The 23650-nt window shown below is 37.8% G+C and overlaps 1 protein-coding gene across 4 annotated transcripts in view; it reads left to right on the top strand.

The window, feature by feature from the left end:
- The window catches only part of PHRF1 (PHD and ring finger domains 1), a 38187-nt gene that overhangs the window by 4615 nt on the left and 9922 nt on the right, over window positions 1-23650 (top strand). For 3 of the 4 annotated variants that reach the window (XM_032221283.1, XM_032221309.1, XM_032221291.1), the window contains exons 3-14: window positions 1829-1942; window positions 2546-2769; window positions 3250-3333; window positions 4260-4381; window positions 5631-5731; window positions 6096-6268; window positions 8046-8175; window positions 9460-9587; window positions 9780-9967; window positions 11830-11952; window positions 18788-18942; window positions 20824-23496. In XM_032221283.1, the coding sequence (XP_032077174.1) occupies window positions 1829-1942; window positions 2546-2769; window positions 3250-3333; window positions 4260-4381; window positions 5631-5731; window positions 6096-6268; window positions 8046-8175; window positions 9460-9587; window positions 9780-9967; window positions 11830-11952; window positions 18788-18942; window positions 20824-23496 (4215 nt within the window). The remainder of the gene's footprint in view (window positions 1-1828; window positions 1943-2545; window positions 2770-3249; window positions 3334-4259; window positions 4382-5630; window positions 5732-6095; window positions 6269-8045; window positions 8176-9459; window positions 9588-9779; window positions 9968-11829; window positions 11953-18787; window positions 18943-20823; window positions 23497-23650) is intronic. The other variant, XM_032221300.1, reaches the window with a different exon arrangement.

Raw genomic sequence — 23650 nt, forward strand, 5'->3', positions numbered from 1 at the left:
TCCAGAAGCTGAATCTTTAAAATTGAAAAATTAAATTTGATGGTTAGCTGCTATGGATAGTAATGATCCCACTCCCCCCCCAAAAAAATATTCACAGAAACAGAAATATAAGGTTCTCTGTAAGAAGAAACAAGTATGTCAACTGACAAAATGGGACAGACCAATTCACTTAATCTTAAAAATGATATCCTGTTCTGCTTCCTTGTTTCTATCCAGGTCCAAAACTAGAATGCATAATCTAATAACATATAAGACATGGGATGCTCGCTATTATGTGCAGTTCCACAGCCAGGAATTATGATATACATCCAGTAAACACTAGCACTCTCCTAACTTGGCATCCAATCTCCAAACCATTTTAAAAGTGGTAAAATTACTGGAAGGGACTTCACCTTCCCACAAGTACTGAAAGAAAACCCTAATTGGTGGGCTGCTGTTTTGACCCCCTCTATTCACTAATATCAACATTTCTCTGCAGATCTCCAAAGAATGAACAGATGTTTTATTTTTGCCCATTCACTCATATCTAATTTTCAGAGACTGCGTGGATAAGTCCCTGCAGTTCTTGGCCTGATTTTCAGAAGTGGTTTGCCATTGCTTCCTTCCAAGGGCTTAAAGTGAGAAGCCCAAGGTCACCCAGTTGGCTTTGTGCCGAAGGCATGGCTAGAACTCACAGCCCTTCCTTTCCTAGCCTTGTGCCATAACCGTTACACCAAACTGTCTCTTAATTAATTATATACCTTACAAAAAGGACAACAAAGCCAATCTAATTATCATCCTGTCAGCTTACTATGTATAATTAGCAAATTATATTCTAAACTTTTTTATAAGCTTGCTGATTTACTGGTCCAAAAAAGAATCTTCTCAGTACAGCAAGTCAGTTTTAGATAAAGTTTTTCTATTGCGATTCAATGTGTTGCTCTGCAAAGTATATTAACCTTCCTGGAGGTTCTTTCCGAATTACTTTCATTGGTCTGAAAGAGGCATTTTTTTCATTCTTTACATTCATTCATGTGAGAGGTTGTGGCAAAAAGTAGCAGCATAATCTCCATTGACCAGTGGCTCCTACAGTCAATTATGATCTTGCATGAATAGATTGCAGTGCAGGAGAACTGACTGACTCTATTCTAACTTCTAAGAGAGTAAACAGGGATGTGTCCTGGCCCCTCTATTATTTAGGTTATGCATTATTTATTTTGTTCAAGCCCTTACTAAAACCAAATTTCACCCCTCTGCTCGGACCAGTAAACCAATCTCCATTCTGCTATATGTCTATGCTGCTGCAATCTTGTCTGTTTCCCAAATAAAGCTGCAACATAGCCTTTGGGCCCTAGCATCCTACTGCCAATCTGAAATGCTAGAAATCAACCATGTGAAAATTAAGGTCCTTCTATTCACCAAACTACCTGGAGGATCAATAATGATAAAAACTGAGGAGATCAAAGCTTTCAAATGTCTTGCCATCTATTTCCAGTCATTTTCCCAGGAAGCTTTCCTCTTCAAACCTTTCTTTGCAATCTCAAACAGCACTAATGCAATCCTTAGATATTCAACCCACAAGGGTAACAACTATGTGCCCTCAGCAATTAAACTTTTTGAAACCAGAGTGCTAAGTGTTTTGTTATATGGCACACAATGTTGCATTTTCAAGGACATCGGTGGGGCCTTAGAAACTATACAATGTTAATTTCTGAGATCCTTACTCCAGATTCTCCATTTGGTTGCTAACACCCTTCTCCAGGTAGAATTCAGTCAAAGACTTATTTACTACTTTACATTCTAGTTGATAATGCCCTTTCTTGATTTTCTTTACTGTGTTTTTCAAAAGAAAGCAGTGATGGAAATACCGGAGACTCTGATGACACAGGAAGTGAGGATGAAGGTGATACTGATGAAGATGGAGATGAAGAGAATGAAGAAAGTGAAGATGAAGATCTAGAAGGTGATTATAACAACTCTTTCAGTAATATTAATTAAAGACGTTTTACATTAATGAGCTATTTTTACAGCTACTTTAGATGAGAGTAGTTGCTAACTTGCCTAATTTGCATCAAATCACTATAATAATTGAACTGTAGACAAGCACATTCCTCTTATAACTGTTTTGGTTGCTTGCTAGTCATTCATAGTATTAAACATAGTATTAAAGGCTGCCATCCAGGCATGGTATACACCCATTCATGTGCGCGCATACAAACACAGACACGGGGGGGGTGTGTGTTACTCTTTGTCACATACAATATGAGTCTGATACCCTGGCCCTCATCTTTGTTGGCAATCAGGATTTAGGAGGACATATAAATGTTACACCTGATTCAATTATACTTAATTTGTGCATTTCTTGTTAATAAGTCTGGGTCACCAATGACAATAGAGATACCTAATAAATATGTATCTAGTATTATACAGATAGTTTTCAACTCTTGCCTAAGCTGCCTTACTCTTTTCTACTGTCTCATGTTCCAAGTAAAATAATTTTCCAGCCTTCCAGAACAGGTTTGGTGATATGTATGCATGAGACTATTGGGTTTTTTTTCTTCGTAAGATACTGAAGAGGAGGAGGCAGAAGATGACATGGAAATGACTTCTGAGCAACCAGAATATTCTATTAAAACGAAGCCTGAACTTAATGGAGAAATTAATTCTTCTACCGATGAAGATGCTGAAAACTGCCCAATATGTCTCAATACATTCAGAGATCAAGCAGTTGGAACACCTGAGAATTGTGCCCATTATTTCTGCTTGGATTGTATAGTTGAATGGTCTAAAGTAAGAACTCATTTAATTGATAAAATTATGCTAGAGTTGATGCTATTTTGTGAGCTTTGTGACTCTTTCATAATGTGTCTTTTTACAGGTCATATTTGGTTGGTAGCAAATAATCATTAAAGATCCTCTAAAGTTCCCCCAGAAAGTTAATTTGTATATACGTGTCCTCGGATTATTTTAATTATTATTCTTTTTCAATTCTTATGGTTAATAATTGCTGTCTGCTCTTAAAATAGTTTAGTGTTCTCTGGTTAGAATTGAGAAATATAAATCCAGATGTTATAATAAATGAAACAAATGCTGACAATGTACATACAATTATTTCAGTTCAGACTTACTAAGCTCTGAAAATAGAAACATATCAAGTTTTTAAGGCAGGTCCTCAGCTACATATGAATTTTAAATTTATTTAAAAATGGAGATGCTTTTGAAATTGGTAAATTGTCTCATCTCCCCCTCCGTTTTTTTTTTTTTTAACAGAATGCCAACTCTTGTCCCGTGGATCGGATCATTTTTAAATCTATTTGTGTTCGTGTGCGCTTTGATGGAGAAATTTTGAAGAAAGTAGGTATTTTGTTTTCTTAAAAATAGCAAAAATCAAGAGTATGTTTTGCAAAACATAAACAGCATTTTCTGTATCTGCTTTCTCATTTCTAATCTACTCGTAATTCACTGTTGTGTGCTTTTTCTGGATTTAATCTTTCTGAAATAACACAGTTGGTAGTATTCACCAGTTTATAATGAGGTATGTAGGTATGCAGGTCTTGGCGTATTCGAGTCTTTTACGCTTTGCTCGCACAAGCGCGAAGCCAAAGGCACCAGCCTGAAGATAACGAGTGTGACCTCGTCGAAATGTTGCCAAGATACTGTCAATCTTACACGAGAAAAGACCTGAATATGCCAAGACCTAGATAGATAGATAGATAGATAGATGATAGATAGATAGATAGATAGATAGATAGATAGATAGAAATAAGAGATAGAGATAGAGATATATGTTTTCATACATATCTATATTTATTTATATCTATCTATCTCTATCTACACAAACACACACACACACACACACACACACACACACACACACACACACACACCACAATAAATATCTTACTGCTCCTTGTATAATTTACTTTCATTGATCCAGTCACGAAATTGAAACAAGGAACAAGTAAGAATACATAGAAAGAACACAAAGTAACATTTGGTAACTCTGATATTTAAACTGAAAATGCTTTTGGTTTAAGTTTTTTTAATGTTACCCTTTAAGCACTCTTGAAGAAAAAAAAATCTATATAAAATGGAAAGAAATTAACTTTATAATATGGTGACACCTCTCCTTAAATCTGACATCATGATGAAAAAAAAACACACAAAAAGCTCATGTTTAGACACAATTAGACAAAGCTGAGTTGTGGTACTTGTTTGTACAGGAACGTTGCTTGTTTTACTGTGAACAATGCAAAATCTCCTTAAAATGTTTTCTTTAGATACCTGTTGAGAATACAAAATCTCAGGAAGATAGTCTGGAGGAAGATCCCACCTTTTGTGAAGTATGTGGTCGAAGCGACAGAGAAGATCGCTTACTGCTTTGTGACGGATGTGATGCAGGGTAAAGAAAAAATCTTAAAAATCTTTCTTGATTGTAACATTTGTCAAATGCTTCTTGAGATTAGGATTTCCCTTGAGGGTGTTAGTTTGCTTTTAATATAGACGATGCCACATTTTTGTTGACATACCTGACCAGATGTGTCCTTTAAACCTTTCCAATCATTCATAAGTTGTATGTTTGAAGAGTGACAAGGATACTTTGCTGTTACCACATGGTAACTGGAAATCTTTGGCAGGAATATAATTGCTTTCAGGTGAATCTGGTTATAAAGCTTCACACTTTCACTGTGATCTCTGACCATAGGGCACTTTGTACTTACTTGACTACAGTTATAATTTTTCTATTAGATCTATTGACAAAGATGGGTTGCTCAAAGATGGACAGGGTGTGGCCACAGTGAGCTTTTTTGTTTTACTCTGCAGTTACAGGTTATGAATATCTAAAGAGGTATCCTCATACAGAGAATTTCAAAATATATATTATCTCTCTCCTTAGCACCGCTCTTAGTTAACATACATTATAAATGTGTTATATTTTAAGTAAGTGATAATTGGAACATGCAACCTTTTCTGGTTTCTTAGATTTTTGGTAAATGTTTTTTCTGGTGAGACCGGTCTATCAGACAACCTGGTCTACCCAAATATAGAATGGAGCATACTGCTTTCACCTTTCAGCCCCAATCCAGGAACCCTTGCAGGCAGTTGCTTTTGCGACATCCTCAAAAATAGCTTGTCGCGAAAGCAACAAAGGCCCCTGTATTGGGGCTGAAAGGCAAAAGCAGAAGCAGTATGCTCTGCCCATATTGGGGTAGACCAGGTTGCCCTGATAGACTGGTCTCACCATGAAGAACACTTAATGTCTCCCCTGGTGTAGCTGACAAACCAAGAAGAGCCCATGGCTTAGAGGTTAATACATCTACCTAATATGTAAGTAGCCCGGGTTCAAATCCCAGATGGGTATGGCTAGCTGTTGAGAGCTAAATAGCTTGAAATAGATCTGTACTAGTCTCCCTTTATTTTTTTGTCAGTAAATATAAATTCAATACAGAAATAATATTTTGGTATTTTGTTAGCTCTTGGAATATTTCTTAATTCCATATCAACAAATGTCTTGGTCTGGTTAGAATAGGAAATTGTGTATGTACATCACTCTCTGTATAAAGGATTAGTCTGCATAATAGGCAAAAGGGCCTGGTGTTCTCTTCTACCTTTACAGTTTTGTAAGAATACCTTGTATACTCTTTCTTTAGTTACCATATGGAATGCCTTAATCCACCTTTAAGCGAGGTACCTGTAGATGAATGGTTCTGTCCGCCATGTGCACCTGCAAATGCTATGCCTGCTGAGGCTGGCAAGTATTTTCTTTATAACATATTTTTAGTTTGAATGACAGAAATTAGTTTTACAAAACATACTGGAATTTAATTTTAACATTACTGTTATCTTATAGAAGCATAGTTGCAATGAAAAATCTTGTGAAAAGATTTATTCTACATAGTGCTATTACATGGCAGCAAAATTCAGTAATCAAATCTTGTTGCTTAGATGTAGACAAAGGTTTCAGAATGGTTGAATGTCTTGCATACTTAAGTTGTTAATCTAAATATCTATAGATGAACTCATTCATTTGTGAACTATGTAGCACTTGGTCTCTAGAAAGGTGCTCAAGTGATGGTTGAAATATAGCTGAAAACTGACACAGATCTTCTTTTAAGAAACAGATCAGGTGAGCGAAGAGGAAGTTGCTTCACTCATCGCTGATGTAATCCCTACCACTAGTCGACTGCGTCCCAGTGCCCGGACACGAGCTATTGCTAGAACACGCCAAAGTGAGCGCGTCCGAGCCACCGTGAACCGAAATAGGATAACAACTGCGCAGAGAATTCAGGTACAGTTTAATCTGATGGAATGATATAGTCTATGGACAGCTATCCCGTAAATGACCAAGGGTAGACAGCATAGCACTGTTTGCCCATAGGAAAGGAATGGGGTGCATACTTGCAATCATTTCTGGCATGTAAATCAAAAGTGTGACGATTTCTGGTAACAGTTCTTGGGCCCAGTGATTTAAGTACATGTTTAACAACAACAAAAAATACACACACACACAAACTCTGTTGGTATTTATTAATCATTTGGTTCTGTAGATTTGTATAGAAAACATAGAAAATCATTCCACTGATTTTTTTTTAAACTTTTCTGTCCTTATATTCTAAAGTACTTTTAGAATGGGATAGATTTTACAAGAATCTTGAAGCTCCTAGGCTGGCTATAACTTTGCAGGACTAAGGTAATATGTAGAGGTAGTCCTCGAGTTTCGCCCCCAGTTGAGCCCAAAATGTATGTTGCTAAGTGAAACATTTGCTAAGTGAGTTTGATCCCATTTTACGACTTTTCTTGCTACATTTGTTAAGTGAATCACTGCAGTTAAGTTAGTAACACTGTTGTTAAGTGAATCTGGTTTCCCACTGAGTTTGCTTGTCAGAAGGTCACAAAGATGATCACATGACCCCGGGACACTACAATTGTCGTAAATGTGAATCAGTTGTCAAGCATCGAATATAAATCACCTGACCATTGCGATGCTGCAATGGTCATAAGTGTGAAAAATGGTCACAAGTCACTTTTTTCAGTGCTATTGCAACTTTGAATGGTCACTAAGTGAACTGTCCTAAGTTGAAGACTACCTGTACTTTGTGTCACTGCAGACATGCAATATATAAATATAGTTCTAAATATATAATTTCATTTAAAGGTATGTAGGCATGTACACTCAACAAACAGCTTAAATTGAGCCTGTTGTGTGTGTCATGCGGGTCACCACATAATTGTGTCTGATTTTATGACCTTTTTTGCGATGATTGTGAAATAAATCAGATTCATTAAGTGAATGTTATCTGCAGCATCTTTTTCTGGAAGCCAGTTACCAGTTAAAAAAACAACAACCCATAAATTGTGGTCTAATGATTGCAGAATAATACAAACAGCTATAAATGTGGGGAAGTTGTTGAGTGCCCAAATTGTGATCACATTATAATTTTGAATTCTATGTGAATAGTTTGTACGTTGAGAACTCTGTGTGTGTGTGTGTGTGTGTGTGTGTGTGTGTGTGTGTGTGTGTGTGTATGTATGTAATGACATCTCTGAAGTACTACATAAGCACCCAGAGCTACTCCACTTCTAGAATGAATGATGCAGTCAAATTCACAATACTTTAAAATGTTGACATTGGCAAAAGTACATCCATGGTCTAAAGGTAACTTTGGTTAAATTGCAGAAAGAGAGACTATTTGCCTTGGGCTTATATCTGCTTCCTGCAGATCAATGCAGAAGGTCAAGAAATGCTTAAAATAGATAGTTTTCACACAAGCGTTGTGTGGGCAGGACATTATGTTCACTTGTGTTTCCTAATGGAATGATGGATACATTGAACCCGATTCACCATTTATTTGCTCTACCAATAATTTATAGTAGAGACAAATTTATGACTTCCTGGGCGGAAGGACTTTGAAGTGATTGAGAGGGAAACATCTGCTGATAACAAAGAGAGGACATAATTTAGGAGAAAGGTTAGAGGGGAAAGATTTTCTCTTTTCAAGTGAGATTTGCGAATTTAGCATTAGTTAGCTTCAGCCAGTAATCATAAACATTTGTCTTGATTTTAGCATGTACCAAGGTACATTATGTCTTCCTTTCTTGATGAAGCAATTGAGGCAGTTGCAGCGGGTCTGAGTACAGCTGTGTACCAGAGACCATTAACTCCTCGGACCACAACCAGGAAAAAACGAAAAGGAGGTAATTCAATCACAATAATGCACTTAGTTGCATTTTCTAGGGAAGCTTGTCATGTATTTCCCTTCCCCTGCCTTCCTGGAAAGTAGAATTGGAGGAACGTGCCTGACTTGTCCACCCATTGTGCCCGTACAGTTCTGATTGAACTCAGATCTCTTTGCCTTTAAATTCAAGTGCCCCCCACCCCCATAGACTTCATTATTTATGTAATGTTTCCATTCCACAATGTGTTTCCCCAGTGTAAGTTAAATAACTTCTATTTAATAATGCAGAGGTTGAACAAACAAGACAAAAAGGAACATTCTCATGAAACATTCTTTTTTGGGGCGGGGGGGGGATAGCAAAGGGCTCAGGATGGCAGAATAGGTAGAAAATTTTTCTTTCAAAAATTTACAGCTGAAAAATACAAGTGAGTGGAGGACTTTCTGTGTGGTGACTGTAGCTTTCAGTAAAGAGCAATGCAATTCCTGTATACAGAAGCTTATTAATTAATGGTGATAAGCTTTGATAAGCATATATATACATGGCCATAGATCTAATGAAATCTGTGCATCCCTATATTAATGCATAGAATTGCTTTGGATGAGAAAAACCATTCAATTGGCAATTAATACAGGTCAGAGATGTATAAGGAGTGTGGAACTCGTGCTGCTTGGTAAACATGAGAAATGTGGCATGAGTTAATACTTTGCATTATGCAGTCAATGAAATTGTCAATGCACTCAGACGATCAGATATCTCAATCCTCCTAATAGGTTTGGGCAAATAGATGTTCCCTGTGGGAATTTTAAGAACACGTCCTGTTTCTGCGGGGATGGCATAGAGACATGGCTGATCACAATGCATGTGCTTGTTAGAACACTGTGTAGCTGATCGGGGTATTAGTCCCTACCATTCCCTCTAGCTCCGAATTGTATTTCTCTTCTCTGAGGAAACTGGCACATTTTTAAACTAAAAAGTGCATAGCAGCCACCCCCGTTTTTCTTTTCTAAAAGAGACTGCGAAGCATTCCTGAAAATAAAATGAATGCTGGTGTTGAGTTCTTTGTTTTGCGTCATAAGGTAACGAGTGGGTAAAGAAGAGATTGAGAGGGGGGTGGTGAGCACAACAGCCTGTTGGGGACGTTGAAGTTTTCTCGCTCATGCTTATTCTCGCTTATTACACTGCACCACCCTAGTTGGCAATTTCGGGCAGAAAGTCTGTCCGAAATTGCCAACTGGGGTGGTGCAGTGTAATAAGAGTCCCAACAGAGCATCATCTCTTTGTTGCAATTTCCATTTAATTCAGGCAGGAGAAGAAAAACCACCAGTAAAAAATGGCGCACCAAATCATCATCTGCTGGGAAAAAAGGCGGTGGAACGTGGAATAAGAGACGCAAGCACCGGACAAAGAGGAGAAAGGGGAAAAAAACCCAGGTATTCTCCCACACTGTTTTCAGGAGTGCAGAAATATAGTTGATTAATCAAGTAGCATGTTTTATTGGGATTTTTTTTAAAAATCAGTGATAATTTTTAAGAGGATGTTGGTGGCTGCTGTTGTGTATTTTCTCTTTTGCCTCTTAAGTTAACTGGACATTTTTAGCTTAGCTAACTTAATGTTCTATCCAGGTGAGGGCTGAGGTGACAGCTCGTTCTCGAATAGCAAAAACTCTTCATCTTGGCAAGCCTATACGTGGTACTTCAATCCCTTCCATCTGCAAACCAATAGAACCGTCACTTGGGTTTATGAGAGCTGATATTGGAGCTGCCTCCCTCTCTGTCTTTGGGGATCCCTTTGAACTAGATCCATACAACAGGTAAGCATAAGATAAGTGGGAAGAAGATAATGTTTAAAGAAACCAGAGTAAGACTCCAAGTGATGTCATGTTTGGAATGGCTTTGAACAGATCAAGGCTATTATCTGATGCTCACTTTTCTTTAAAAAAATTCAGTGCATTACTAATAGCAATAACAATAACACTTATATATCGTACTGCACTGATAGTGCTTTTACAGCCTACTCTAAGCGGTTTACAGAGTCAGCATATTACTCCTAACAATCTGGGTCCTCATTTTACCCACCTCGGAAGGATGGAAGTCTGAGTCAACCTTGAGCCTGGTGAGATTCGATCTGCCGAACTGCTGGCAGCTGATGATCAGCAGAAGTAGCCTGCAGTACTGCACTCTGACCACTGCGCCACTGTGGCTCATAAGTTACTCATCTTGAAGATTAATGTTTCAATTAATGGAATCTCTCTGTAAAGAACTGTCATGGTTGCCCAAACTGTAGCATGAAATCTGAGTGTAGCAATAACAGTAGCATTTAGACTTATGTAGTGCTTCATGGTGCTTTACGGTCCTCTCTAAGTGGTTTACAGAGTTGGCATATTGCTCCCAACAATCTGGGTCCTCATATTACCGATCTCAGAAGGATGAAGGCTGAGTCAACCTTGAGCCATTCAGAATTGAACTGGAATGAGCAGTGAGTTAGCCTGCAGTGCTGCATTCCAACCACTGCACCAGCACGGCTCTGTATCTCTTCTTTTGTGTATTTTGATATTTTCAGTGGTACATATTTCAAGTCTGAGTATATTACTTGTCTTCTTTTGAGAACCTCATATTGATGCTTTCCTCATATTGAACATTTTACTTGGCATTTTCTTCCTCTTGATTTTTTTTTCTTCCTCCTAACACAACAGTTTGTTAAATGTTTCATATCAATACCTCCAATGTAATGGGTTTTCTCGTTTTGTTTTTCTTGAAACGGAAAACCTGTGCAATGTTCCATTTCCTGCCTGGGCTTTGCCAGTATGACCACTCTAGGGGTGATCTGATGATTTTCCAGAAATTAATTCTCCAACTGGAAACAGTTTGATGTTTTGAACATGGCTCCTTGAAGCAGACTTGTTTATCAAAATACACCATCTGGAACACCATAAGCTATATTTTGTTCATAAAATTAACTTTTAGAAAAATGATAAAACTCACAAATAGCTCAATCAGTATGCCAGAGGGAAAAAGTTATGTTCTAGAGTTTTCCAGAATGTTTCACTCCCTAAATGTTAAATTGTGTACTTTCCTATTTGGGGCTCTTAAAAAAAGTTTAATGTGTTCCTTATGGCAATTTCGACAGTTCTCAGAAAGAAATATTTGTGTCTTTTTGAATACTTACTGCTAATACAGCACTGATTGCATGTTGCATTAAACTTGCCAGGAAAAAAAAAAGTGGCTCTAGTGTCAAAGTACATCCTGAAATTTACTCAACAGAAATTAATATGTTGCACTTGTGCTTTCCTTCAATTTCAAACATCATCATCATCATCACAACAACAACAACAACAACAACAACAACAATAGCACCACTTGAACACCTTCAGCATTGACAATCCCCATCAGTCAATTGCAGAAGGCAGCTCTACTTAGAATAGTTGACATCCTGCAACAATTCCTTGAACAGCATCAAACGATAATGTCTGCCTATCCAGGTCCTTGGGAAGGACTCCATAGGTGGATCAAAATTGTCAAATCCAGTCTAAACATCTGGTTGACTGTGGGACCCACCATAATAATAATAATAATAATAATAATAATAATAATAATAATAATAATAATAATATAGGTAATAAAAATGAGCTATGATTGGACATTTTCAGTGATTTTTGAGTTTTTCTCTCTTTAGCAATGAAGAACTTCCTGTTGCTAACTCAGCTTCACCAATGAGCACCAAAAGAAGATGTCTTTCCCAGTCAGCACTTAGATCACATCGCCCTGTTGCTAGGCCGGTGGCTGTTGGGCTCCCAGGGTAAGACTAGTCAGAGAAGATGCTTGTATAAAGTACTTGCTTGAGCTTTCTAACAAAGTTTTCTTCTGCCTGGTGATCTCTTATGATTTCTTTGCATGCCACATCGAAAAGCTATCGTTTCCTCCAGTGCAAGTAATATAAACAGAACATATATCTTGACAGTCTTGATGGCTAATTGTCTTTGGATAAGATATGCATGGTTTCTTTCCATTTTTCTTCTGCTGAAAAGATCACAGCTAACATATTAGTATAGAATAGAATTAGTATACCTAGCTAATATTACAAAAGGAACATTTTCATGAATTCTGAAACAAAGGAAAGTTAATGAGGAAGTAGTGCAATAATAATGATTCAAGAGTTGCATTTATTGTGCTGCTTGCTAACAATTTGTGTTCCAGTATAAAGCCTATTTGACATAATGAGTATAGGATCCTGTTATAAACTTTTTGTTCAGTTAAAAAACATATACTTCCAAGAATATTGGGAAAAGCCAGCATGATGTAACAATTGAAGTGTTGAATAGGAGAAAGAAAACCCAGAATCTAGCCCACCTTCAGCTACAGAAGCTCATTGAGTAATTATGGGCCAGTCATTCTCCCTCAACCCAACTGATCACACAGAATTGTGTTGGATTTGGGGGGGGGGGGGGTGGAATAGGAGAAAGGACTACAAGTACTACTTTGAGCCCCTGAATTAAAGATGGGATATAAAGTGAATGAAAGATTCGTGCGGTAAGCTCAGAATATTTAACTTAGAATATTTTTAAAAATACTTAAAAGAACTTTGAATTAAAAAATGAATTTCCTGACAGAGTAGCAAAAGGGGATCTTTTTGCTGTTATTTTGTACATGCATGTATAGCTTTAGAATTACTTGAGAAATACAGAATTTTACAATTCTGTCTAGCTTTCTCTTTTAAAAAAGCTTAACGTGTCTGTACTAAAATGGAGTTTAGCAAAATGAAAATGTTCAATGTGTGCCTTGGTGATAATCATCAATATTAATATATGGTTAATGTTTACATGAATATGTGCATATATGCTAACTTCATACTAGTTGATTCTGTTTTTGTGGGTATATGAAAACATTTAATAGTTTTCTCAATATGTGGAAAGTATGGTAGTTGAAATAAATGTAGTTTAAGAAATTGCATCCTTCTATAGAAAATCTTATAGGTACTCTAAACAATTGATGGTCAGAATGAGGCAGTTCTGTTTGCAGCCTGGGGATGCATCCTAAAGGATGCAGGAAATATTTTTCTGATGTACATAAAGTACGGTGTGTATATTTCTGAATGACATTGTCATCAGTATCCTCTATTTTGATGGAGAAAGCCGAAGAAGAGAAAGGCCAAAGCCCTATTCCTTTTTTTGATACCCAGTTCTGCCTTTTTTTGGTGTGTGGGAGAGGGGAGGAGGAATGGGGATAGAGGAAATATTACAGATTTATAGACCGCAGAAAGTTGATTTCTGTTTTAGAGAAATCAACTAAGCCAAAAGGTAGCTTTATGTGGTGTGTGAATCTTTGTTTATAAGCCATAGTTTTTGGCTCTATATACTGAGAAAACACAACCTGGGTTGTTTAACAACCATCTTCAAACAAGCCATGGTTAGTATATACGTTTCTTTCTCTCATTCTATTTTAAACGTACTCTGCATTTCACTATAAACATTTTTGTTTCTTAATTTGTAATAGAAAATGTAAAGGAAATGTTTTTGTTGTTGTGTAAGCATACTTCTACATGTAGGCAGTCCTCAACTTATAACCACAATTGACTCCAAAATTTCCATTGCTAAGCAAGGCACTTGTTAAGTGAGTTTTGCTCCATTCTGTGACCTTTCTTGCCACAGTTGTTAAGTGAATCACTGCAGTTGGTTAAGGGAATCCAGCTTCCCCATTGATTTTGTTTGTCAGAAGGTTGCAAAAGGTGATAACTTGACACCAGCAGCCATCATAAATACATGCCAGTTGCCAAGTGTCTGACCATAGGGATGCTGGCAGTGGTTGTAAATATTAAAAATAGTCACAATTCACTTTTTTCCAGTACTGTTGGAACTTTGAATCGACACTGAAGGAATAGTTGTAAGTCTACAACTACTTATATTTATTAATATTTCTCTTTTTTATGTTTGCTTATTTAGGCAAGGATTAGATACCAAGCATTTTATACAAAATTCAAAACTTAAAGGATGCAGTGTTCCAGATATTCAGCAATCTATAAAAAAGCTGGTAGCCCAGCCAGTCACAAACTCCTGAGATCTTTAGAGTAACCACTTCTAGTGATGAGTTTGTAAGATGCAACTCGTTTACTTCCTGTTAAATAGTGACCATGTTCCTTTAACAGGCGTATGAGAAGGAATGTTGGGTCTGGGGGTATTCTTTTGCAGTTGGAGACTTAAGTCAGGGATTGGGGATTTGGCCAGGCAGGACGATTACTTGTGGGTATGAGAGGAAAGGGCAAAGGGGGGCTTACTTCAAGTTTTGGAGGAATGAGTGAGACAGCTTTATATCATTGGCCTAAAATTCTTATTTATTTAATTAGATATGGCACCAGCTACTTCTTTGGTACTTCTTACAGGAAGAGAAAACAGGCCCCTGCTTTAAAAGAGCTGACAACTGAAATATAGGGAGATAAAAGTCATGAGCTAATCAGAGGAAGTAGCTGAAGTGACTGTGGTCATTTTTTTTAAAATGTGAAATGTATCAATATCATCTTAAAGCAATTTTTGAATTGCTTAAACTTAGCTACAGTGGAAACTGACCAATGCTTTGTGGAAAAGTGGGTTTTAAGGAAGAACTTGAGAACACAGCAATAAGAGAAGTGGCATCATAGGTCTTGCAGGCTCAGAGCAAATAACTGTTTCTGGATCTTTGCTACACTACGTGAAATCTTTCACTGTTGATTAGGAAGAATAAAAGGGGACGTTGTAAGTCATCCAGCAGTGCTAGAATTTGTGGTTCCAAGCTGTTCTGGGAAGCTTTTTTTCAACCTAATAACATTTGTATCCAAAATCCAAGCCAGTACGGTTGCAGTTGAAAACGCCATGTTGTCAAAGGCTGCTTTTTTGCCAACCACCTTTGGATATTATGATGATATTTAAGGGAATTCAGATATAAGCAAACTACACATAATTAGAAGAAACCATGTTTATTATTCTTTCCTGTCCACAGTCAATATAGGAGTCAATGAAATCAGTTTTCCATATCAGGAGTACTAGAAGATATATTTAAGAAAGAGCTTTGTGAATGCATTTGGCTCTCTTTTCCTTCAACATTTCTGTAAAAGTAGCTAATTCACAATTCCTCTGTGATACTGAATGTGCCAGATTATTTTTTTAAAAGATACTTGGTATTATTTATTTTGCCTGGCTTTCTTTTCAGTCTCCTCTTCCCCCACATATTTCTATCCTAGGTATGCTGTGAAATAGGTAGCAGAGGGTGAGAAAGAGAGAAAGGACCCTACAGTTTTGACTAGTAAATTTGCATACAAGAAATAGTTTCCAAGTTTAGGATTTGAAGAGGGTCATTTGGCTGGATTCCTGCTCCTCTCCCCAAGAATTATAATAAAAAAATGAAGTTTCTGTCATGTGGATCCATGCCTGTAAAATACTATTACTATTAATACATATGCTTTAAAGTTTAGGGAGCTTTCTGCTTCCTTTTTATTAGGAGCCAAACTGTAAGCTGAATACACTGAGATGTCCCCTCTAGAGCCAGAGGGCCAAAGCTCATTGAGATTTAGGGGAGAATCTACTAAAGAGCAGGAATGCAGCCAAATGTTAACCTCCAAAGAAGGCAAGTTGAAGGTGAGTTTCTACAGGTAAGGTGAAACCAAAATGGCACCAGTAGGAATGCCAGAATGACATTCCAACATGGGAGCAATTCATTGGGGTTTCTTTTTTCTTCTTCCAAATATGTATTGAATTTTAGTTGAACATAAGGGTTTATCAGTTTAGTTATACATTTGTAAACTGTCCTTTGGAATTAAGTTCTTGGATGCAGAGTATTTTTTTTAAAGAAAAGAAATACAGGTAGTCCTCAATTGGTAATCACAATTGGAACTAGTAATTTTTGCTAAGCACCAGGGCTGCTAAGCAAAACGTCACATGACCATGTTGGACTCTTGAACTCACTTCCATTGGGGTTGTTAAATAAATCACCTGCAGTTGTTAAGCAAGACATCACATGGCAGTGACTTGCAGTCTAGCTTTTTCCGTTGACTTTGCTTGTTGCCACCCAGTTGTTAATCACACAAATAGTGATCACATGACTGTGGTCATAAACATGCACCTACGAAGGATTCAGTTGTCAATCATACGATCTCTGGGATGCCATGATGGCCATAAATGCAAAGATTGATCATAGAATTAAATTTTCAGTACTGTTACAGCTTTGAATGGTTGCTAAACGTAGTCAGTAAGCAAGGCCTACCTGAATAGTTTTGGATGTCACTTGTTCAAAGTGATTGCCTATCTAGCATTAACTCGTGATGTATTTACATAGCTATCTTTCATTATTTCGGCAAAACTCAAAGCAATGAGTTGCATAGAGCAAAAGTCTCCCTTGGCTGGAACGATGCCTTCAGTTACCAGGAAGCTTTCGATCTGGTGCAGTTTTGCTCTTTGCTGAATAGGAGTCATGCTCTGAGGTTTCTCCATCTTGCTGTGTGGTGTGGATCACAGATCAGTGAGAGTGTTGCTGCTGCGGAAGAGAGAATGGGAAGAAGAGTGGACTAATATCACCTCTTCCCATTTTGCCAGTTGACATGTTTTGAGATGATCCCATGAAGTTGACATAAATTTCAATAAGTTTACCTAAAACCGCTCAGTCAAAATAATATTCAAATAATCCTATTAAAAAAGCAGGTTATAATTATTTGCTGAAAAAAAGAGTAGTTCCTGTAGGCAGGGCAAATTATTTGGACATGGCTTACCATAATGTAGGTGGTATTGCAAAAAAAAAAATTCTATGAATTCTGAATTCATCGTATTTCTAGTTGAGAACACAAAGCAGGGCCTCTTGCGTATGATCTTAAGATTGAGACACATTTGTATAGATAGAAGAGGATTTAAGGTGCTCTGTTATAGATTTTAGGATCACTTGTTAATCGAAACTTAGGGTATAAAATTGAAGATATATATTTCATTTGCCAATTCCAAGCAAATGCTCATTTTGAAAGAGAAAAAAACTTCAATCATTCTAAGATTTATTTCTCCTTTGTTTTTTCTTCCTTTCTACATATTGCTTTTTTGCAATTCCTTTTCTATACTCTTCATGAGGAATGGGATGTGCCTTAGATTGTAGTGTGCTATGTTATAATTTAAAAGCCCACTTCGCAACTATTTTTTTTAAGAAACTGAACTGTTGCATCTGATACTTACATTGAATTCTTAAACTTGCAACACATTTAATTCAATGGGATTAAAGAATTGTGGCTTTTTCTTTTTACATTTGGTTGTTTTTAACCATTGTATTTATTTGGGCATATAATTCACTAGTTAAAACCCAAATGCATGGATAAAAAGTAAGACTTCAGCTGACACTGAAAAATAAACAGTATAGGTGATAGCTTAACTTCAGGAGTGAAAAAAACAGTCATAAGTTACTTTTTTCAGTACTTTTTAACTTTGAATGGTTACTAAACAAACTGCTGTAAATAGAAGACTACCTGTACAAAATCTGCAGCAAAGAAGGCCCACTTCTGCATCCACATATAACATACTAATCTTAGATTCTTAATTTAAAATTTGAAGATAGTTGTTACTGAGAAGAAGAGGATTTAAGGTGTGTGAGGATTTAAGTATGTGTTCCTTTAAAACCTGTGTTACAGGTTTTCTGGAAAATGTTTCAAACAAGCCTTTTCTATATTTTCCACCAGCTGCATTTTCAGTTTGTCTTCAAGGATGGCACTGTGTAACAAGCACTGGGGTAGCTTAACCATGAACCTAGTTAGAACAGGTGTCAGACTGGATTTCTTTGAGGGCCGGATCAGCATTGTAGTTCTCCATGGGCCGGCTGCTGGTTGAGACAGAATGGACACCTCCTGCAGCACTTTGCCGGCCAAAACTGGGCATGGGGGCTGTGTGCAGCCCCTTTGCACCCCATTTTGGCTGCCAGAGGCACCGTGCACAGCCCCCCCTGTGCCCTGTTTTGACTGCCAGAGGCACCACGGGCTGGTCCTTTGCTATTTCCAGGCCGGCCCTGCGAGCCAGATTTGAGCACCCCGCTGACTGAATCTGGCCCACAAGCCTTGAGTTTGACACCCCTGTAGTAGAAGATAGACTACTTTGACTTGGCATTATTGCCCAGAAAAGATTGCACTTCATAGTCCAATTGCTCAAATGCATTCCAGGTAACTGAGGCCATTTGGGTGCTGATGAGAGAGAAGAGAACACTGGTCTGCTTTGCACTTGGTCCTTCTGGATCATTGCCAACCCATTCAGAGTCCTCCCCAGTTCCCATAAACACATACTACCCATCTTCAGCCCTTTCAGGATTTTCATTTTCTTGGGCTTCTACCACACCTTGGATAAACTTGCATGGACGTATGGGATACAATATTGCATTTTTTCCAATGCTTTTCCTTCTGCAGTCTCTAGAGAAAAAAACTGTACCTGAGCTTTTGTTTCCTTATCATAATTGTTTTATTTTTTGTGCTGCCTTTTTTTTTAAAGAAAGAACGGGCAGCAGTCATTTAAAATAAGTGTTGCCTGTGTAAAACCATATCATTGTGCTGAGTTCATGAACTGTACTTCTGAACTTCTAAGGAAAGCTAATTTACTAAGTTGATGCAATTGGCGTACCTCTGTGCAATACAAAAACTCTCTGATTTATAGGAGGGGTGTTCCTGCCTTGATATCTGAGCCAGAAGCTGAACCAGCCCCTGTGCCCGACTTGTTGGGGAGCATCCTGACTGGACAGAGCCTCCTTATGATGAGTGGTTCTGATGTTGTTATTAATAGAGATGGATCCTTAACAGCAAAGAAAACTGGTGAGATCTAAAGCTTTTAACAGCCTTAGTTTTTATTTTAGTTTTACTATTTAGTTTTATCTTATTTTATTTATTTTGATTCATATAGCCACCCATTTCAAAAATGTGGCTCTAGGTCAGGAGTGTCAAACTCGCCGCCTTCGGGCCGGGTGTGACACATGCTGCCCCCCCGCCCCCATTTTAGCGAAGGGGGGAAAGTTGTGATATGTCATAGGACAACAATGTGTCATTGCGAGTTTCACACCCCTGCTCTAAGTGGCTAACAAAATGTACATAGGGAAAAACAAAATCGCACAATCCAAACAATCAGAAAACAAGCTATATCACACGCACACATGGAAGGGGGGGTTCCCTCCCCAAGCTCCAGAGGCTTTCCTCAAGCCTCCAGGAGGGCGCAAATGGCCTCCCCTGCACTCCAGAGACCCTCCGGAGGCCAGAAACAGGCCCATTTCTGGTCTTCCAGAACTTCTGGGAGGCCTGTTTTTCGCCCTCCCAGAGTCATATATGCCATGGAAGAAAAGGCTTTTCTTCCTGAGTGCTACCAAACAACACTCTGAAATGGACAGACCTGAAGCATGCCCCTCCTGCGGAACCTGACAGGAATGGGTAGAAATATTCATGGAGAGATGGTTCTGCAGGTGGCCTTCCTTCAAGCCATGGAGGGTTTCAGAGGTGACACCAGCATCTTGAATTACACCCAGAAGCATATTGGTAGCCATGCAGCTCTTGGAGCAGAGGTGTCACATGTCACATTCTGTACCAGGGTAAAGCTTCTGATTACTCTTTTAAGGGCAGTTCATGTACAGTGTTTTACAGTAGTCTCATCAAGAGGTTTACTAGGGCATGAGTGATTGAACAGAATCTCCCGATCCAGGAAAGGATGCAACAGACAAAGGACCAGGAGCTTTCAAAACCAAAGCTGAAATGTGCCCAGAGCCAGGCGGGGATGAAGTGTTCAAATTCCCAGAGCCATTTGGTCTCACGAGGACTGAGTATTGTCAATGCAAAGCATAGGTGGACTGAGTCTAAATCTATACATGTGTTCTGGGGTTTTTTTCCCCTTAGAAGAATATTTTAATTTTTGTAATATTTGGTTAAAGACTAAGATAATTACTACATTCACATTCTGCTAACATTAAATCTTGGGTTGGAAGCAATTAGAGAATGTTTATGCTTATTTGTTTCAAAAAAGGAACTCAATATATGGAATATCTAGATTTTGTAAAAGGAGACAACTTTTAAATCTGGAAGCAATACAAATAGATGTTTATGGAATTGTTTTGAAATAGCTTATCATATAAGAGGGGTTTTCTAAAATTAAGATTAATTTTAGAAACAGAGCATTGATTTGAGCATGAGCAGATCACTTACTGCTGTGTTAAAAGCCCCTAAGATTGAATGTAGTATTTCAATATGTGTTAATTAACTTTGATTATATCACGAAGCAATTGCCAAGAGAAGTATTTGAGAAATCATTTCTCATTAATCAAAAATAATGCAATATGTTCCTCTTTGTTACAGATTGCATATTTCACAAGAAAAAATATTTTTAATTTGAAATTTTTATACATTGTTTAATAATTAATTTACATGTGACTTTTCTAAATAGTCCATAATTTTTCCCTTTTTATTAATTGTTTTCTGTTTTTTTATTTTTGTTTGTAGTTCTTGGGGGTTTTGTAGCAGGCCAGAATTTTTATAGTTTCATCTAATATAAAAATACTTGCAATGAAATAATTTTCTAAAAACATTTCAGTGATAGCTCATTTCATAAGGATAACCACTGCTCAAAATGTTTTTCTTCATTTTAACATTGCAATGTTTTTTTGTATTAATATGAGCACATGTTTGAAAACTCATTTTTCTCTTAATTGTTTTCAGTCCCATTACTGCGTGGCAGTTCACAAGCAGACGAAGCTTTGGAGGACAATTCCCAGTCAAGGACACCAATTTTGGAGACCTTAATTACAAACTCTGGCACTGATTCTTTCAACTCTAAAACTCCTGTCTCAAAGCCTTGCTCGTCATCGCCATTGTCACTAAGCGTAACAAACAGAACAGTGACTTCGCCACATGCTACAATTGGAAGGGCGCCAATTCGATTTGATTACTCCATGACTCCAAGATCTGTTCAGACTCATAATTTAACCAATCTGAATAGAATCGGGAGCAAACTGGGTGACTCATTCAAATTTAATGGAGGCTCTAAACTACCGTTGGGCCCTCTTTCTGCACCTCCTAAACCAAACAACAACCCCAGTTCCATTTCAAAAGCAGTTTATGGCAAACAGCCTTTGAAATCTTCTCCTAAAAGGCCTGATATCTCTGAACTTCCAAGAATACCAAAGATTAAGAAGGAAGCAAACAGTGGACACCTGGGACTACAACCTGCCACTGACCAAACTAATAACATTCCCAGCTCCTGTATAACACAGTTGACTGGCAAAGGAAACACAAGCCAGCCAATCAAAAGCAACAGAATGGAAACCAGCAAGCCGCAAGCTACTCAGCAACAAACGCATTCAACTTCTGCAAGTTCTGCTCATGGCAGTTCCTCGTTTTCTTCAGCAAGAGGGAAAGTTGGAGGTTCCTCCTTTGAGAGCTTTAAAATCAACATCCCTGGAAACGTGGCTCATTCTAACAGACTGTGTAATCCCGGATTTTGCAATACGTTTCGACCGGTGGACAATAAAGTGCAACAGAAGGAGAATCCTTCACCCCTTTTTTCACTGAAAAAAGCGAAACCCGTCAAAAGTGAAATATACGATCCTTTTGATCCCACAGGCTCTGACTCAAGCTCGACACACAGTAGCCCTGAAAGGCTCCCCCTCACAAATATTACCAGAACAATATCCATAGGAAGTTCAAAAGTTCAGACCTTCCAAACCGTGCGCCGCATTACTCCTTACCCGCTGGAAAATATCTTTGAATCTGAGGTTGATTCGTTGGAGGCCCCTTCAAGTAACGCAGAATCTCATGATGATATGGTAATAAAGGAGAGATTTGTAGAACAGGTTTCTGATGAAGAACAAGATAAAATTGATGATAATGAAGACTCAGGTACACCCTGTAGCTCCTCAGCTATTAAGCAAGTTACTGATGCAGAGCAGATAAATGACGAGGATAAAGATAGCCCTGGCGTTGATTTTGAAGATGATTGGGATACAGTTAGGGTAAAAAAGGAATTAGTTAGCCCCTCAATAGGAAAACAGCAGCAAAATGTTAAAAGTGTGCAAGCAAGAAAACGGTCTTTTTCGAGATCCCCATCAAATTCCAGTTCTCAGGGTCAAAGAGAAGTTAAAATTAAAAAGATAGACATCAAAGAAGGTAAACGTAGTAAATCAAGATCTAGATCAAGGACACATTCAAGGGAAAGAAGTTCCAGATCAGTGTCCCACTCCGTTGAAAAGAAATATAGCAAAAGCCATGGAGTTAAAGCAAAAACCCGTCGGTCATCTAGTGATTGTTCCAGTAGCCACGAGCGATCGAAAAAAAAGAAAGCAAAAACTAAAACTAAAGACAAAAAACCAAGTGGCTGGCCCAAAGAGCATAAGAGATCTCGGTCGCAATCTGGTAGTCCTGGCAATTCTTCTTTTGAAATATATGGCACCAAGAAAAAGAAAAAGCATTCTAGAGCAAGAGATCCAGAATGTTCCCAATCAAATAGTGCTGAGAGAGCTAAAAAAAAGAAACACAAAAGAGAGAGGAGCTATGATAGGTATGAGAAGGAGAGGACCTCAAGCTCAAGAGATACAAAAGGATCTAGATCTCGGGAGAAACATAAAAGGCGTTCAAGATCACCTCCCGAATTAAAACCCCATGAATCAAAAGGATCTAAATCTAAGGAAAAGCCAGTACAGTCTCAATCCTGCTCCAAAGAAAAGAAACACAAACCAAAAAAGGTGTCTCTACAACCTCTTCAAGAAAAAGAGCTCAGATCTTTGGATGACCAAATCAAAAATTCTGAGCATTCTCTTTCTTGGGAACAGGAGTTGGACAACACAGAGCAAGAAGCAACAAATATTTATTGTGATCTAACACCCGTACAAGAGATTTCTTCAAAAGATAAAGTTGTATTTGATGAGACTACTAGAGTGGGTGATGATAAGTTAGATAATGAGGTACTTCCTTCCCAACTGGATTTCACAGATTTTGAAGTGTTACCTGATAATATAGATTCCTCCACTGAACTGACAATAGACTATGATTCATCAATATTTGATAACCAAAGCAGTGAGAAACAGGAGGAAATTGAAATTAAAGAAGATGATGATGATGTATGTCCTTTCTTAATAGATTCTCTTCCCGAAAAGGAGGCATATACACCAAGCTGTGATGAAGCAAGTCTATCTCATACTTTGCCTGAAAGCAAAATGCCAGTTCTGTCAAAAGATATAGAGCCTGTATTAGTTGAAAGTACAGTTGATACAAATAAGACTGAACTGGAAGCAGTAGTTCAGAGTCCTGTGTTGAAATCTAAATCATTAGTGAAGAGAGTTACGTGGAATCTTCAAGAAGAAGAAAGTGATACGGTGGCCGTAGATAAAACAGCAAGTAAGTAAGATGATTTTTTTAAAAATTAAAAAATGAAGCACAATTTAGAATAAAATCCAATTTTCCCATTTTAAAAATTATGTTGATCTTGATTCAAACAACATCTTGTGAGATTCACTGTTGATGTGATTTCTGATACACATTTACAATGTGT

This window comes from Thamnophis elegans, chromosome 1 (assembly GCF_009769535.1).
Source record: "Thamnophis elegans isolate rThaEle1 chromosome 1, rThaEle1.pri, whole genome shotgun sequence".
Classification (NCBI taxonomy): domain Eukaryota; kingdom Metazoa; phylum Chordata; class Lepidosauria; order Squamata; family Colubridae; genus Thamnophis; species Thamnophis elegans.